The 17,897-nt window shown below is 39.3% G+C and overlaps 1 protein-coding gene across 4 annotated transcripts in view; it reads left to right on the forward strand.

Moving 5' to 3' along the window:
* HIRA (histone cell cycle regulator) overlaps positions 1–17,897 on the forward strand; it is a 101,121-nt gene that overhangs the window by 52,083 nt on the left and 31,141 nt on the right. For all 4 annotated transcript variants that reach the window (XM_081287828.1, XM_081287829.1, XM_081287827.1 and 1 more), the window contains 3 exons: positions 841–926; positions 6,127–6,324; positions 8,236–8,397. In XM_081287828.1, the coding sequence (XP_081143954.1) occupies positions 841–926; positions 6,127–6,324; positions 8,236–8,397 (446 nt within the window). The remainder of the gene's footprint in view (positions 1–840; positions 927–6,126; positions 6,325–8,235; positions 8,398–17,897) is intronic.

A 17,897-nucleotide genomic window follows, 5' to 3' on the forward strand; every position in this document is an offset into this window, starting at 1 on the left:
GTGTATAAATAAAAACCTTTCACAAAAGAAGGGACTCTATGGAAAAAGTCAGTTTGAAAATCACCAGCTTAATGATGAGAGTGTGCCCACAGGTTCAGTTTCAGTCCTTTAGTTTCCTCATGGAACCCCAAAGATGTGAGATGTTGTCCAGCCTGGCATGTGCTTACAGTCCTGGGATTTGGTCATAGTACCACATGTGGTGCTGATGATAGATAGGTGCTTGGAGCTGTTTTAACTGGGTGCTTTTTGTCTGCTTCTCTACTGTGCCTGAAGTCAAGTACATACCTTGATAAAAAATGCTTATTCTTTGATTAACTAACTGGCTTAATTTTGTACAAAAAACCCCACAAAACTGTAAAAAGGGAAGTTAAAATACATTTTCTTAGAAGCCTTATTATTTTCACCCACTGTAGCAAGGTGTAACTGACATACAAAAAGCTATATGTATTTAAACATTAAAATTAAATTGTTTACAACAATTTAATGTTTACAACTTTAAAAAGCCAGGCATGGAAAGACCAATACTATATAGCACTGACATGTGGAATCTAGAATAGTCAAACTCACAGAAGCAGAGAGGAGAATGGTGGGTGCCAGGGCCTGTGGGAAGGGGAAACAGAGAGGTATTAGTCAAAGGGTACAAAGTCTAAGTTGTTTGGTCCTAGAGATCTACTGTATAGCATAATGCCTACAATTAACAGTACTGTATTACGAAGAGGGTAGATCTTATGCTAAGTGTTCTTATCACAAAAAGAAAAAAAATAAGCAACTTTATTTTTTGATATTTGGAGATAACTGGCAGAGACTTTTCCATTCATTTATTTAACTCTACTTTGCCAGAATCTTTTGAAGAAACAAGTTGAGACTCGGACAGCAGATGGTCGAAGAAGAATCACGCCTCTCTGCATAGCTCAGCTGGACACTGGGTACTCATTCATTCACCAAGCTTTATGTGACCTTATCTGGGGAGACCTTCCTCTCTCCTTTCACCAGTTAGCACTCTCATAGTTAGGGCCTTCACAAACTTTTGGGTCAACTTGACTCCTAGAATGTGGAAGCAAAAAAGTCAAGCCCAGTCTTCCACCAGCCTCAAAGTCCTTCAAAGTTCCTCACCAAGCTCTGTGCATATTTGACTCATGTGAAAGGGCAAAGGCTGAGATAGCCTATAGGCTAGGATGCTTTCTCAGGTCTACACATATTTACTGTACTTCAGTGTTGGTAAGGCACTGGAAGACACAGGAAAAGAAGTCAGACTGATTTTTCTTTTTCTTTTTATAACCTTTTCTGATTATAAAAGGTGTGTGTGTGTGTGTGTGTGTGTGTGTGTGTGTGTGTGTGTGTGTGGTGTGAAATTTTTATATTTCATGAAAATTTTAGAAAAAGTAAAAGGCCAAAGAAAAAATATAAACTTTATTCATAATCAAGTCTCTTAAATATAATCCTGTTAACATTTTGATATCTGTATTTCCAGTCTTTTTCCCCACTTGTTACTGTATCTTGACTTTTCATCTACTTTAATAAATAGTCCTCTGAAGCATTTGCTTGCTGATTATCCAGATTGCTGTCCTATGAATGCAGTGATTTACTTAACTAGCTCCTTAACTGTGGACTTATAGTTTGTGTCCAATTTTTTGTGATGTAAATGACTCTTTTAGCATACTCTTTGAGACTGTTTTTACAGAATAATTTTTGAAAGCAGAACTGTTGGCAGAGAGTAGGTCTCTGTGACACATTCCCTATGGGGGCAAAAAGAAGGAATGTGGATTCGTTCACCTTTTACAGTTGTCTCAGTGTCTGAAATCAGAGTTGCCTTTATATTGGTCATTCTCCAGAAACAATATATGTTGATTTAAAGAATGATAAGGCCCTGTATGAAAGAAAAGAACCCTATAATCACAGCATCTCACTCTAGGTTTTATACAGACATAGTAAGCAGTCTGCACTGAGCATCAAGAAGTCCTTCATGGAGACCACACGTAGTAGTCCTTGGCACTTTGCCATTGTCCATCCATTAGCTGTTTTAAATCTTCCTTGAAAACTGAAGAGTTGTGCTAACCCAGCCTCTCGAGTTAGGTGTGTGGACACTGAGTGTCCCAGAAGGCAGAGACCTGACCAGAACCAGGTCTTCTGACTCTTTCCAGAACAATGATTTGCCTTTAACTAAGCCTGTTTCCTATTGTGAACCTACAAGCAATAAGGCCAAGTGCCTAGCTTTTATAAGGTTCAAGTGAGACCAGTGTGTGAATGAACTTTGTATACTGTTAAGCCTCTGGGAGTGAGGGAGGTGGTAATAATGATGGTACTATTGTTCTGTGGATCCTTCTAGGTTTAAATGGTAAGGAGGTAGGGAGCTTCCTATCTGGCCTTAAGCCAGCTTTTTGCTATTGGGTATATATTCCTGGTATCAAAACTTGATTTCTTTTGTTTTAAAGGCTTTCTCACTCTCCTGATTCCCATGTTCAAACAAGTAGCAACCAAATAGGTAATTATTTGCTTAATTAAGAAAGAAAAAACACAAATATCCAAAGTAGTTGCAAATAGGAAATAATAACAGATAAGAATAAATCAAAAGGATAATAGATTTCTTTGCTGAACTCTGTGCAAATAAATTTGAAAGTAGATGAATTTTGAGGAAAATAATAAGATTACTAAAACTGCCAAATTGTTGTAGAAGAAATTGAGATGCTATCAAAAAGTTAACCTAAATCCACCAAAAGTCATCAAAGTAAGAAAGCTTCACCAAGAAAGCATAACAAAATCTTAAGGAACAGACAGATAACTGAAACTGGCATATATAGTTCAGTGGTAGAGCACTTACTTGGTTCTGGGTTTGACTTCCAGAATCACGATTTTTTTTTTTAAAGAACATAATATTTTCATCAAAATGTAACAGAGATAGCCAGGTACTATGGCACATGCCTATAGTTCTAGCTACTTAAGAGCCTGAAGCAGGAGGATCACTATAGAGTTGTAAGACCAGCCTAGGTAACATGAGACTCTGTCTCCAAAAAATTAAAACGAATAAAGTAAAGGTAATACTAATATTAATACTAATAAAGGTAAAACATAATAAATTTTAATCTTATTTCATTTCTGAATGTCAGTGTAAAATCCTAAATGAAAAAGTAACATGACCAAATAAGGTTTTTTCTTCAGGGATGCAAGGAAGTTCAATCTGGGGAAACTGTTAATTTAAATCTATATGTTAATTGACACAAGAAATAAATGTTAAAATAAAGAAAGAAATGGTATGGTTACCTCTGTTAATGCTTTAGATGCATTTTGATAAAATTCAGTATTGTTCTGACTTAAAACTCATTTAAATGGGAATAGATGAATCCTTCCTTAACTGAATAAGTTGTCTTATTTCAAATCAAGTTCAGAAGCTAAACATTTTACTAAATTATAAATTTATTTGCTAAATTATAAATTTATGCTAAATTTATAATTTAGCATTGTTCTAGAGGCCCCAGCCTACATAGTTAGGCAAGAATAAATTGGAGAGGAGAATATAAAATGTAGAATTATTTAAGGAGGATATGATCTATAAGAGAATCAATTGGCACAACTACCATAGAAAATAAGACAATAAGATAGCTGGATACAGTTAACATGAGATCAGGTATCACCAAGTACCTTTACAAGATATAAAGGAAAACTTACTTTTTTTTTTTTTTTTAAATCTAGAATATAATAAGAAAAGTAAATGTCAATCTCCTCTGACCTTATTGTGCAGGCTAACTTAAACTCCTGGGCTCAAACAATCCCCCTCAGCTTCTCTGTTAGCTGGGACTATAAGCACACACTATTGCATTAGGCTAAGAAATGTAAATATTTATAAAGAAAACTCAAAAGAAATAAAACTGGAAATACATACCATTCATTAGCTTGTAAGACTCAGTGGCATAAAGATGGCAGTTCCTCCTTAACATATTAAATTCTAAAGTTATGTGTGAAAATAGAAAAATATTTTTTAGAAAATTTAAAAAGATTAATTGGGAGACTAACCACACCAGAAATTAAATTAATCCTCTTTCTTTCTTTCTTTTCTTTTTTTTTTTTTTTTTTATTCCACAGAGGATTTAACCAGGGATGCTTTACCACTGAACTATATCCCCAAATCTCCAGTCTTTTGTTTTTAATATATATATTTAGTTATTGATGGATCATTATTTAATGAACTTATAAATATGTGGTTCTGAGACTCAAACCCAGTGCCTCACACATGCTAGGTAAGCACTCTACCATTAAACCACAACCCCAGCATCTCCAGTCTTTTTTATTTTGAGAGTTGCTGAGGGTCTTACTAAAATGGTGATACTGATCTTGACTTACAATCCTGCCTTGGCTTCCAGACCCTAGGATTATAGGCATAAACCACCATGCTGAGCTAGAAATTAAAACTCATGTAAACTATAACAATTTAAACAGTGAAGTACTGATACATGAATAGTCAGAGCAAGGGAATGTAATGTAATTCCCAAAGACCCAAATTTTTCCCCAAAAGGGATTTTCAAATGTACCATATCATACCAGGAATGAAACATTAGATAACTCAATAAGTGAAAATCAGAATTACCTGTCACTCTAGAAAACAAACTGGATCCCAATCATACAACTTATAATTAGAAACACTGACGAGCACAGAGGCTAATTTTTTTGTTATTGATGTTTAAAATTTTAGAAGAGTCTTTGGGGAAAAAATATTTTTATAATCTATAAAATTATTTATAATTTTAATAAGTAAAAAAGTTTTCTGCAAATAACACAAAATTTATACCATATAAAAGTAATCTTTCTGACAAAGAAAAATAGCTGGGCAAAGTGCCACACACCTATGATCCCCAGCCACTCAGGAGATGGAGGCAAGAGGATTGCAAATTCAAGACTGGCCTAGGCAATTTAGCAAGACCCCTTCCAAAATGAAAAGGGCTGGGAATGTAGCTCAGTGGTAGAACACGTGTGCAAATGATGGAGTTCAGGCCCCAGTATTGGGTGGGGAAAAAAGGGATCATAAAGAATCAAAACACAACTTCCTGAGAAAATATTTCCTACTTGTATAAAGAATGGTGGGTTTAATATATATATAATTATTTCTTTAAAATCAGTGATAAGGACCAGTAGTCAAATAGAGCAATATATGAAACATGAAGAGAGTTCACAAAAAAGGAAATCAAATATGAAAAATATTTAATCTTACATCAGAATAATTGCAAACCAACACTGTAGTAAGATATCATTTTTTATCCATCAGATTGACAACTCATGAAATTTCATAAAACTTCATTGAAGTGGGAAAATAAGAACTCTTAAAAATGGCTTGTAATAGAAAACTCTAAGGAGGGAACCTTAGAAATGTTTATTATAAATTATGAAAAAACTTTCCATTTGCTGCTCCAATTCCACTTGTAGGTATTTATTCCATGTAATTTGTGAATCAACAGGTGTAATGGCAGTTACTATAATTCTAGATGTCTTGAGCAACTACTCTGTGTTCTAGGTATGTGCTACCTCAACTTTTTTCCGTCTGGAAAACAATCCCATGAGAAGAGTCCTAGCACTTTCTGTTTTACAGACAGAAACCTGAGGCACCATAGATGTCATTAAAACACACAAGATCATAAGCTCATGAATGGCAGAGTCGGCAGCCCTGGCTGGTCTGGCCCAGGACCTTCAGTCTTTCAACGTACTATCTTCCCTCTTGTGGCAACATTATCTGTCACAGAAAGAGTTGTTTCTTGGTAGAGGCTTGGTTAGGTAAATTATGTTACATCTATCCAGTAGGAAGGCTTTCTCACTATGCTGCATTTCCTTCATTCTGACATACCTGATTACAAAGTGTAACTCCTAAGATGAGGGTGCATCATAAAGTCTTAAATGGCATCTGACAATTATAAAAGTAGCATTGTTGTCTCAGTGATACATATAGTACTAATGCATCTTAGATTCAGTTAAATATATTGTATTAGATACTTTTCATTTTCATTTGAATTTGCTGTAACTTTCCAAACTACCTACCATGAAAATACATTGCCTCTGGACCCAGAAAAATGTTATTTAGAAGGTATGAAATATTTGGTACAGCATCTGATTTTTTCGCTGACTTTTGTTCTTGCTTGGCAACAGGGACTTCTCCACGGCATTCTTTAACAGCATCCCACTCTCGGGCTCACTGGCAGGCACCATGCTCTCCTCTCATAGCAGTCAGCAGCTACTGCCATTGGACTCCAGTACCCCCAACTCCTTCGGCGCCTCGAAGCCTTGCACAGAGCCTGTGGCAGCTGCCAGTGCCAGGCCTGCAGGCGAGTCTGTCAGTAAGGACAGGTTAGTGGGTGCCAAGATCACTGTCCCTGGGGAAAGTTTAGGTTTGGACATGGTTACAGGGATGAGAATTTCATTCTCTTCTCACTTTGTGGCCCTTCAATAAAACAAAAGAAAGAAATGCTTGATTTTAAATGAGGGGCTATTTGGAAGGGAGAATTGTTCAGGCAAGTCTCTGAAGCATAGGACTATAAGGATCATCACAAAGATGGTTTCATGGCCAACCAAGGTGCAGGATATGGAGGCTGGGTACCTGCCAGTGAGATGCTACCTGCCACAGGGTCAGCACTACCCTTTGGCAGATCTACACTGGTTGTAGCTTTGCATTTCTAGGGCTTTTACAGCACTTCTCTGTGCTGTAATCCTTGCTCATTATTCGTCCCAGGCATGCACTTTTGTGCAGACACACAAATTCCCTGACACTGTCAGAATCATATTTACTCAGAGAGCCTGTGTCCTTACTGACCATTCCAAACCAAGTTGGAAGTCAGAAAGGACCAGGTGAGCAAAATAAGAGCCAGAAGTGAGCATTTGCTCCACACTGCTCTGGGTTACACACTGCAGGTATCTGGTTTCCATAGGGGATTGATTGGTGGGTTCTTGTCCTCAGGGAATAAATATGTGGGCTGATGAGGAAAAAGCAACCACAGGGTTGAAGGGTAGCTCCTGGGGTCCCTATGCAGAAATGCCTAGCTATCAGGGGGATTGATGGGCAGATCTCAGGGAGGCTTTTCAGAAGTTTGCCCAGCCCAGGGCCCATATAAGCCATTGTGGAGTGTGGCAGTGACAAGAGCAGAACTCTGAGGCTCTGAGGAGGGCCAGGAAAGAAAGGAGAGAGACTGGGTTCCTGTGCTGAACCAGATAATCTGGGTTTTGCTGAGTGGAGACACAGAAGGGTTTGGACTTGCATTTTAAGAAGATGGTTCGAATAGCATTGGTGCCCAAATTTAGTCCTTGGCTGATAACTGTGGAAATGATTCTCTGTGGGTTGGTGATATGGTCCTGTGTTACATAGCCTTCTGCTTTTACATTGGGACCATGGAGACACAATAAGCATTAAAGGCATTCCTCTTAGGGAACTCTGAGGTAGATCAGAAGAGGAGACAATGCAGCAAGAACAGTCGGGAAATAAAGCATTGAGGGAGGAAGGGTGTCTGGGAAGGACAAATAGCACCAGAGCTGAGAAACATTTCAGAGATTGATCTTACAGGAGGAAAGTGCTGTCCAGGGTGACTACCAGGCATCTGGTATGGGATCCAAGCAGATAGGGATGGAAGTGTTAGTCTGCATGGAATCATTTGGAGGCCCAGGAGCTTTGGGCCCAAGGGTATGGGATAGACTTGGGCAGGGGGGAAGCTGGGGAACATCATGCCTGGGCCTCTCCTTTCTCTGTGGAATAGAAAGCAAGGGCTATGGGGTGAAAACCTGGAGGAGAGTCCTAAGAATATGTCATTGTCACAATGAGAAATGAGAGGATGGAAGGGGCTAGCTTGGCCAAGGATGAAGGCCAAAAACAGACCAAAGCTTCAGAAACCTGAGTGAGGACTTTTCTCATCTAATCCGTGTAGAAGTAGCAAAGGTTAGTGGTTAGGCTGGTTTAGGGGATACATGCTGTGTTCAGGTTGTAGAGATGGGGCTCTATGGTTAGCTACTCCAAAAAGCTCTCAGAACAAAACGTAGGCAAATATGAAGGCATTTGCTGATGATTTTCTCATGTAGACTTTTAGAATTCCAGCATAAAGTTTTTAAAAAATAAATCAGGATTTTTTTTTTTTTTTTTTTTTTTTTTTTTTTTTGCTTATAAAAGTTTGATATTTGTGCCCCTTTCCATAGGCTCCAAATAACTTAACTCCTACACCTACAAATCTCTTTGGGATTGTGCTTGATGTACCTCCCATCTTCTTCACCCTTTAGTATGAATGCTACCTCTACTACTGCTGCATTGTCACCCTCCGTGTTAACAACCCCGTCCAAGATTGAACCCATGAAAGCATTTGACTCCCGATTCACAGAGCGGTCCAAAGCCACGCCAGGTGCTCCTTCCTTGACAAGTGTGACTTCAACGGCTGTTGAAAGGTAGGTGTTGGATGCGTGGAACCTGAAGAGCCCAGAGAAGGGCCGTTATGTTGCAGTTCTTCTTCCAGGCAGCCTGCCTCCTGCAGAGGATCACAACTGCAGAAGCTGGTGTGAACCTCTAGCACCCAGGAGAAAAGAAGAGCTGCTTAAAGTGGAGAGGGGCTAGAAGGAGCTGTGGGGGAATATACTGAGCAAAAGAACATCAAGGGGAAAGGCACAAGTGCTGCTCAGTGCAGTCTGTGAACAGTAATATTGTCCTTTGAGTGGAGCCCAGTTTGCTCAGAAGAAGAGAAAGAGATTGATTGGAGAGATGGAAGGTTCTGGTGTTGTTGCACAGTGTAAATCATGACCTTCTGCTCAGAAACTGACTAGAAGTGGAAAGCTGAGATACAAGTGACATCTAGATGAGATTTTTATGAGGTTTGATGGGCTTCTGTGCTCATATAGACTGGGTGCTACTAATTCATTTTCTATACTTCTCTAGTACACAGCAGCAAAGATAAGTGGGCTATAGTTCTTTATTTCCTGTGGTTGCAAGAGAGCATCTTCCCAGGGCAGCTAAAGCAAGTATGTGCAACCTCTGCCATTGGCACTGAGCTTCTCTGCCTCCTGGGAGGGCCTTCCCTCCAAGCCTGCCACAGAAGGGAGCATATTGTACATCCCAGAGGGTCCAGGGTTGGGGAGCTAGACATGGGCTGGACCACTTTCCTCCATAAGGGCCGGGCACAAGAGCTATACTCTCAGGGTTGCGTCCTGCTACAGGGCAACTAGGGCTTACTTGGCAGCCCTGGGCACACAAAACCCAGCCTGTGTCACCAACAGTCCAGTATAGGAATATTGGTCAGAGACTCTTAAAACAGCCACAAAGCAAATAGGTGCCAAATAAGAGGGGCACTTGCAGTCATCCATGTCTTGGAACTAAAACCACAGCATGCTGTCCCCTAGGACTTTGCTGATGATCACAGAACCATTTGTCTGGGCTGGGGTTGTGGCTCAGCGGTCTAGCGCTTGCCTAGCACTTGTGAGGCGCTAGGTTTGATCCTCAGCACCACATAAAAATAAATAAATAAAATAAAGGTATTATGTCCAACTATGACTAAAAAATATTTTAAAAAACCATTTGTCTGTGCAGGATTTGTTTTCCCTGTGGGCCATCATGGGAAGATACTCCCTTCAAGTTTTGTGAACTTATTGTGGAATCTTCTATTCTACTCTGTAATGTAACTTGCTTGGTCTAGTATAAAAATTTTTTTTTATTGTTGGTTGTTCAAAACATTACATAGTTCTTGACATATCATATTTCACACTTTGATTCAAGTGGGTTATGAACTCCCATTTTTACCCCGTATACAGATTGCAGAATCACATCAGTTATACTTCCATTGATTTACATATTGCCATACTAGTATCTGTTGTATTCTGCTGCCTTTCCTATCCTCTACTATCCCCCCTCCCCTCCCCTCCCCTCTTCTCTCTCTACCCCCTCTACTGTAATTCATTTTTCCCCCTTGTATTATTTTTCCTTTTCCCCTCACTTCCTCTTGTATGTAATTTTGTATAACCCTGAGGGTCTCCTTCCATTTCCATGCAGTTTCCCTTCTCTCTCGCTTTCCCTCCCACCTCTCATCCCTGTTTAATGTTAATCTTCTTCTCATGCTCTTAGTCCCTACTCTGTTCTTCGTTACTCTCCTTATATCAAAGAAGACATTTGGCATTTGTTTTTTAGAGATTGGCTGGCTTCACTTAGCATAATCTGCTCTAATGCCATCCATTTCCCTCCAAATTCTATGATTTTGTCATTTTTTAATGCAGAGTAATACTCCATTGTGTATAAATGCCACATTTTTTTATGCATTCATCTATTGAAGGGCATCTAGGTTGGTTCCACAGTCTTGCTATTGTGATTTGTGCTGCTATGAACATCGATGTAGCAGTGTCCCTGTAGCATGCTCTTTTTAGGTCTTTAAGGAATAGACCAAGAAGGGGAATAGCTGGGTCAAATGGTGGTTCCATTCCCAGCTTTCCAAGAAATCTCCATACTGCTTTCCAAATTGGTTGCACCAATTTGCAGTCCCACCAACAATGAACAAGTGTACCCTTTTCCCCACATCCTCGCCAGCACTTGTTGTTGTTTGACTTCCTAATGGCTGCCAATCTTACTGGAGTGAGATGGTATCTTAGGGTGGTTTTGATTTGCATTTCTCTGACTGCTAGCGATGTTGAGCATTTTTTCATGTACTTGTTGATTGATTGTATGTCCTCCTCTGAGAAGTGTCTGTTCAGGTCCTTGGCCCATTTGTTGATTGGGTTATTTTTTTTTTTTTTTTAAAGAGAGAGTGAGAGGGGATGTGGCTCAAGCGGTAGCGCGCTCGCCTGGCATGCGTGCGGCCCGGGTTCGATCCTCAGCACCACATACCAACAAAGATGTTGTGTCTGCCGAGAACTAAAAAATAAATATTAAAAATTCTCTCTCTCTCTCTCTCTCTCTCTCCTCTCTCACTCTCTCTTTAAAAAAAAAAGAGAGGGAGAGAGAGAGAGAGAATTTTAATATTTATTTTTTAGTTATCGGCGGACACAACATCTTTGTTTTGTATGTGGTGCTGGGGATCGAACCCGGGCCGCACGCATGCCAGCCGAGCGCGCTACCGCTTGAGCCACATCCCCAGCCCCCGGGTTATTTGTTATCTTATTGTCTAATTTTTTGAGTTCTTTGTATACTCTGGATATTAGGGCTCTATCTGAAGTGTGAGGAGTAAAGATTTGTTCCCAGGATGTAGGCTCCCTATCTACCTCTCTTATTGTTTCTTTTGCTGAGAAAAAACTTTTTAGTTTGAGTAAGTCCCATTTGTTGATTCTAGTTGTTAACTCTTGCGCTATGGGTGTCCTATTGAGGAATTTGGAGCCCGACCCCACAGTATGTAAATCATAGCCAACTTTTTCTTCTATCAAACGCCGTGTCTCTGATTTAATATCAAGTTCCTTGATCCATTTTGAGTTAACTTTGTGCATGGCAAGAGAAAGGGATTCAGTTTCATTTTGATGCATATGGATTTCCAGTTTTCCTAGCACCATTTGTTGAAGATGCTATCCTTCCTCCATTGCATGCTTTTAGCCCCTTTATCAAATATAAGATACTTGTAGTTTTGTGGATTGGTTTCTGTGTCCTCTATTCTGTACCATTGGTCCACCCGCCTGTTTTGGTACCAGTACCATGCTGTTTTTGTTACTATTGCTCTGTAGTATAGTTTGAACTCTGGTATCGCTATACCGCCTGATTCACACTTCCTGCTTAGCATTGTTTTTGCTATTCTGGGTCTTTTATTTTTCCATATGAATTTCATGGTTGCTTTCTCTATTTCTACCAGAAATGCCATTGGGATTTTGATTGGCATTGCATTAAACCTATAGAGAACTTTTGGTAATATCGCCATTTTGATGATGTTAGTTCTGCCTATCCATGAACAGGGTATATTTTTCCATCTTCTAAGATCTTCTTCAATTTCTCTCTTTAGGGTTCTGTAGTTTTCATTGTATAAGTCTTTCACCTCTTTTGTTAGGTTGATTCCCAAGTATTTTATTTTTTTTTTTTTGAGGATATTGTGAATGGAGTGTTTTTCCTCATTTCCATTTCAGAGGATTTGTCGCTGATATACAGGAATGCCTTTGATTTATGCGTGTTGATTTTATATCCTGCCACTTTGCTAAATTCATTTATTAGCTCTAGGAGTTTCTTTGTAGACCCTTTTGGGTCTGCTAGGTATAGAATCATGTCATCTGCAAATAGTGATAATTTAAGTTCTTCTTTTCCTATTTTTATGCCTTTAATTTCTTTCGTCTGTCTAATTGCTCTGGCCAGTGTTTCGAGAACTATGTTGAACAGAAGTGGTGAGAGAAGTCATCTCTGTCTTGTTCCAGATTTTAGAGGGAATGCCTTCAATTTTCCTCCATTCAGAATGATGCTAGCCTGAGGCTTAGCATAGATTGCTTTTACAATGTTGAGGTATGTTCCTGTTATCCCTAGTTTTTCTAGAGTTTTGAACATAAAGGGATGCTGTACTTTGTCAAATGCTTTTTCTGCATAATTAAAATCAGAGGTGAAATCAATGAAATCAAACAAAAGAAACAATTGAAAAAATTGACAAAACTAAAAGTTGGTTCTTTGAAAAAATAAATAAAATCGACAGACCCTTAGCCATGCTAACAAAGAGAAGAAGAAGAGAGAACTCAAATTACTAGCATACGGGATGAAAAAGGCAACATCACAACAGACACTTCAGAAATTATTTTGAATCCTTATACTCCAATAAAATAGAAGATAATGAAGGCATCGATAAATTTCTTAAGTCATATGATCTGCCCAGATTGAGTCAGGAGGATATAGACAACCTAAACAGACCAATATCAATTGAGGATATAGAAGAAACCATCAAAAGACTACCAACCAAGAAAAGCCCAGGACCGGATGGGTATACAGCAGAGTTTTACAAAACCTTTAAAGAGGAACTAATACCAATACTTTTCAAGCTATTTCAGGAAATAGAAAAAGAGGGAGAACTTCCAAATTCATTCTACGAGGCCAACATCACCCTGATTCCTAAACCAGACAAAGACACTTCAAAGAAAGAAAACTACAGACCAATATATCTAATGAACCTAGATGCAAAAATCCTCAATAAAATTCTGGCGAATCGGATTCAAAAACATATCAAAAAAATTGTGCACCATGATCAAGTAGGATTCATCCCTGGGATGCAAGGCTGGTTCAATATACGGAAATCAATAAATGTTATTCACCACATCAATAGTATAAAAAATTTAATGTGATTATTTTACTTGTAATTTTTCTGTGCAGCAATTGGAAGAATCTGAAAGCCTTTCCTGCTAGTACACACTTCATAAGTGTTGGATTGAATCTAGGTGCTAATTTTTTTTCTTTTTTAGTGGTGCTGAGGATTGAATCCAGGGGTACTCTACCACTGATCTACATTTCTAGACCTCTTTATTTTTTATTCTGAGACAGGGCCTTGCTAAGTTGCCCAGGCTGGCTTCAAACTTATGATCCTCCTGCTGCTTCAGTCTCTCAAGTAGCTAGTCTCACAGGCATGTACCACTGCATCTGGCTCCTAGGAGCCAAAATCTAAAAGTGAACAAAAAAAACAGAGCAGTGGCAGGACCACACAGCTCACTGTAGGTGTTGGGCTTAGGGGCTGCCAACCTCATGACTAAGGGCCTTACTTTTTTTATTTTTGTACTGAGAATTGAACCCAGGGTTGCTATACTACCATCCCTAGCTCTAATTTTTAGTTTTTATTTTGAGACAGGGTGTCACTAAGTGCCTTAGGGCCTTGCTTACTTGCTGAAGCTGACCTCAAACTTGGGATCCTCCTGCTTCAACCTCTAAAGTCATTATTAGGCATACACTATTGCACCCTGTTCCAGGGCCTTGAATTTTAATGGCCACCATCAGTCAATACAGAGCGTTGTACTTGAACCATGTAGGAGTTGGAATTAAGTCATCAGCATAAAGTGAAGCCACTTGAAAAAGGACATTTCTAGTAAGAAGTTGGCACTAAAGAAAACCCGACTGGCATCCAGACATATGGCAGAGAAGTTGGAATGCCTCATCTTTCCTCAGGGTTAGGAAAATAGTCTTCCTTTGAGTCTGTTACCACAGGCCTATCCTTGTGGATTCTAGGCCAAGTTAACATTACCCATATTATCCAGAAATCACCAGCCATGAAATGAAATGCCAATAAAAATGAACACAGAACAAAACTTATCTAGTTAACATTCATAGGTACTTGAAGCAGATCCACCCAGCAGAGATATTTCTGTTCCAGGCAGCATTTCCACCAATAAAGGACCACAAAAATGAATTTAAGATTGAAAGTAACAAAAGATATGAAGAATGCAGTATGCCCAAATATCAGGGACAGAATGAGTAAGAAGTTTAGACTTCATTTAACCTCTGATTATAGAATTTTCAGATGGAAACTATAGATACACTTAAAATCATGAAAGATAAACCAAAATAGAACTAAGTGTGAGAATTAAAACTATAAAACTTTTAGAAGAAAGCATAGAAATCTGTGACCTTGGATTAAGCAACTGTTTCTCAAATATGATACTTAAAGCTCAAACAACTAAGGGAAAATAAAAAAGGAAACTGGGATTTAATGAAATTTAAATTGAGCTTCAATAGGACATGATCAGAGTGAAAAGACAACCCATAGATTGAGGATAAAATATTTGAAAATAACATCTGTTTAAGTTTGAGGATCCAAAGTATAATAAAGAACTCTCAGAGTTCAACCATAAAAAGACTAATAATGCAGTTTTTAAATGGGCAAAAAATTTAAATACAAATTTCTCCTAAGAAGATATAGAAATGGCCCGTCAGGTGGTGCATGCCTGTAATCCCAGCAACTCTGGTGGCTGAGGAAGGCAGATCCCAAGTTCAAGGCCAGCCTCGGCAATTTAGCAAGACCCTGACTTAAAATAAAAAGGGTTAGGGATGTGTCTCAGCAGTACAGCACTGATGGGTTCCAGGAGTACTGCCAAAAGAGTCATAACCACATCATGAGCCATCAGGGTGAAATGCAAATCAAAAGTTCAATGATTAGTTGGGTGTGGTGGCACACACTTGTAATCTCAACTACGTAGAAGCTGAGGCAAGAGGATCACAAGTTCAAGACCAGCCTAGACAACTTAACAAGACTCATTCTAAATAAAATAAAGGACCGGGGGTGGGAGCACTTTCCTAATATATGCAGGGCCCTGGGTTCAATCCCAGTATCTCTGCCCCGCCCCACCACCACACACACATACCCAACATAATAAGATATCACTTCACATCCATTAAGGTAGCTGAAATCATAAGATCAGATTGTCAGATAATAAGTATTGGTGAGGGGCTGTGGCTGTGGCTCAGTGGTAAAGCACTTGCCTCGCATATATGAGGCACTGGGTTCTATCCTCAGCACCACATATAAATAAATAAAGATATTATGTGTCTACAACTAAAAAAAATTTAAAAATAAGTATTGGTGAGGATAGGGAAAACTTGGAACCCTCATATACTGCTGGAGGGAATATTGTTCAGCTGCTTTGGAAAACAGTCTAGCAGTCCCTCAAATGGTTAAATAGTTAAAATTACACAATGCTTCTACACCTAGGTGTATACCCAAGGGAATTGAAAGCGTATGCTAATGCATTAACTTGTACACAAAGATTCATATCGTTACTACTCATAATAATCAAAAAGTAGAAACACCTCAAATTTCCATTAACTCTTTGACAACATGTATGATATATCCATTCAATAGAATATTATTCATGAATCCAAAAGAATGGAGTACTTGCCTGTGCTACAACAGGGATAGACCTTAGCCAATAACAAAAGAACCACTTATTGTATGATTCTGTTTATGTGAAGCATCCAAAATAAACAAATCTAGACAGAAAGTCGGTTAGTAATTGCTAGGAGTTGGGAGGGGAGGAAAGGAAAGGGAGTGATTATTGATGGGTATAGTTTCTTTTTGGAATTATGAAAGATCCCTGAAGTGAGATGATGGCAGTGGTTGCACAATCTCATAAATATTCTAAAAACTACTAAATTTGGTATTTTAAAATGAATTTTATTATATGTGAATTATGTCTCAATAAAGGATAAAAAGAATAACACACCATCAAAAAGGCCAGACAGATTTGGAAATGAACCAAAGTACTTCTTGGTTTGTAAAGAAAAATAATCATTGCAACTAAAAAGTCAGTGGATATTTCAAAAGAGCAGATTACAGCCAACTGAACAAATCATTCACTCTGAAGAACTGGTCAGAGTGCTGCAGAGCCAAATTGTAGGGATGCAGGGGATGTGCACCTTATAGGAGTCCCCCAAAGGACATGCTGCCAGAGCTGTTGTCTAGAGGAGTTAACAAATTAATTGAATCCAGTTTTAGAAATATAGTGAATTCTGACCAGAATAAAATTATTTACCCAACTGAGAGAACAGCAGAGTTCTATAAATAGAAAGTTTTTGTGTTCTTTGAGAAAGTTACCCTATGTTTGTCTTGTCTAGTTCCTTGGCCCCTGGCCCAGGTACTCCTAATTCCTAGCTCTTTCTCTTGGGTTGTATATATCCTGACCAAGAAGCAGAGGAGATACTCTTGAATTGGGCTGCTAGAGGCTTTGTGTGTGTGTGTGTGTGTGTGTGTGTGTGTATGGTATTAGGGATTGAATCCCAGTGTCATTTTACCACTGAACTGCATCTCCAGCCCTTTTATTTTATTCTTCTTATTTTATTTTTATTTTTAGATGGAGTCTTACTAAGTTGCCCAGGCTGGCCTGGAAATTGCTATCCTCCTACCTCAGCTTTTCAAGTAGCTGGGATTACAGGCATACATCCCCATGCCCAGGCTGGAGGCAATTTCTTGCCTGCAAATTCTAGGGTCCTGATGTCATTAGAGTTAATCCCTCATCAGCTCTGTTCCCAAGATCTCAACACATTTTAGCTATACATACAGCTCTTACAAGACCTGTAGAATAAGGAATCATCAAGTTTGTCATTCTCTGATTCTCACTTGAAAGTGGCAGTGAGCAAGTATTCACTTGGGGCTGAGCTTCCTGCTTCCAAGACAGAATGTGTTCTTAGTGCTAAATTCTAAGAAAAAGTTGGAAGCCTGGGGATATAGGTTAGTGGTAGAATGCTTACCTAATAATGCACAAGGCCCTGGGTTTGATCCCCATCATGAAAAAGAATGTTTTTTCAAGTTTAGTTGGATCTTGATAAAAGCTAGGAGGAATCCCCGAACATACTCATCAGTGAAAGTTTCCCTTTGGGGCCTTGTGTCTCTCAGTGGTTAGATGTTGCTCTCAGAGCCATACACACCACAGTTTAGTCCCAGTTTTCCATCTTAGTGGATGTTCAGACACATTTTCTTTCTGAGCCTATCTCTTCACTGCTAGCATGGTCCTCACAGGAGACCAGGCCTGATAGAAGGTGTCCCTTGGGCATTTAAGAATGAGTTCCTCTAGAACCTTGTCCTGATCCTTGTGTCACAGTGAGCAGAACAGGTCAACTCCTGCTGTTGCTATTTTGTTGTACCTCATTGTGTCTGAGCAATGAGGCCCAAGCAAACCTGATTGTCCCTCTTAACCAAGAGCCTCAGGTGAGATTGGGAGCCAAATACTAGCCTCCCAGGTGCAGGGTGGTATTTCTGGGTGAACTTGTGAATCCTCTACTCCAACCTGCTTTCTAACCGTTTGTCAGGGAGAGACATAGGGCCCTAGGATAAGTTACTACAAGAAAAGTTGGCCTAAGCAGACAGAACCTAAAATGAGACCCATTCACAAGTAGGGCAGCTCTGGCCAGCTATGTTCTTCCTCAGAAGATCCTCTAGGGTATAGTGGTATAGGCCCACTCACAGGTTGAGGAGATATATGTTGTTCTCAATAGGCCACTTCCCTCAGGAGCCCTGAACAGAGTGACAGGCAGAGGCAGG

The sequence above is a fragment of the Spermophilus citellus genome (assembly GCF_964194105.1).
Source record: "Spermophilus citellus genome assembly, chromosome: 3".
NCBI classification, from domain to species: Eukaryota; Metazoa; Chordata; class Mammalia; order Rodentia; family Sciuridae; genus Spermophilus; species Spermophilus citellus.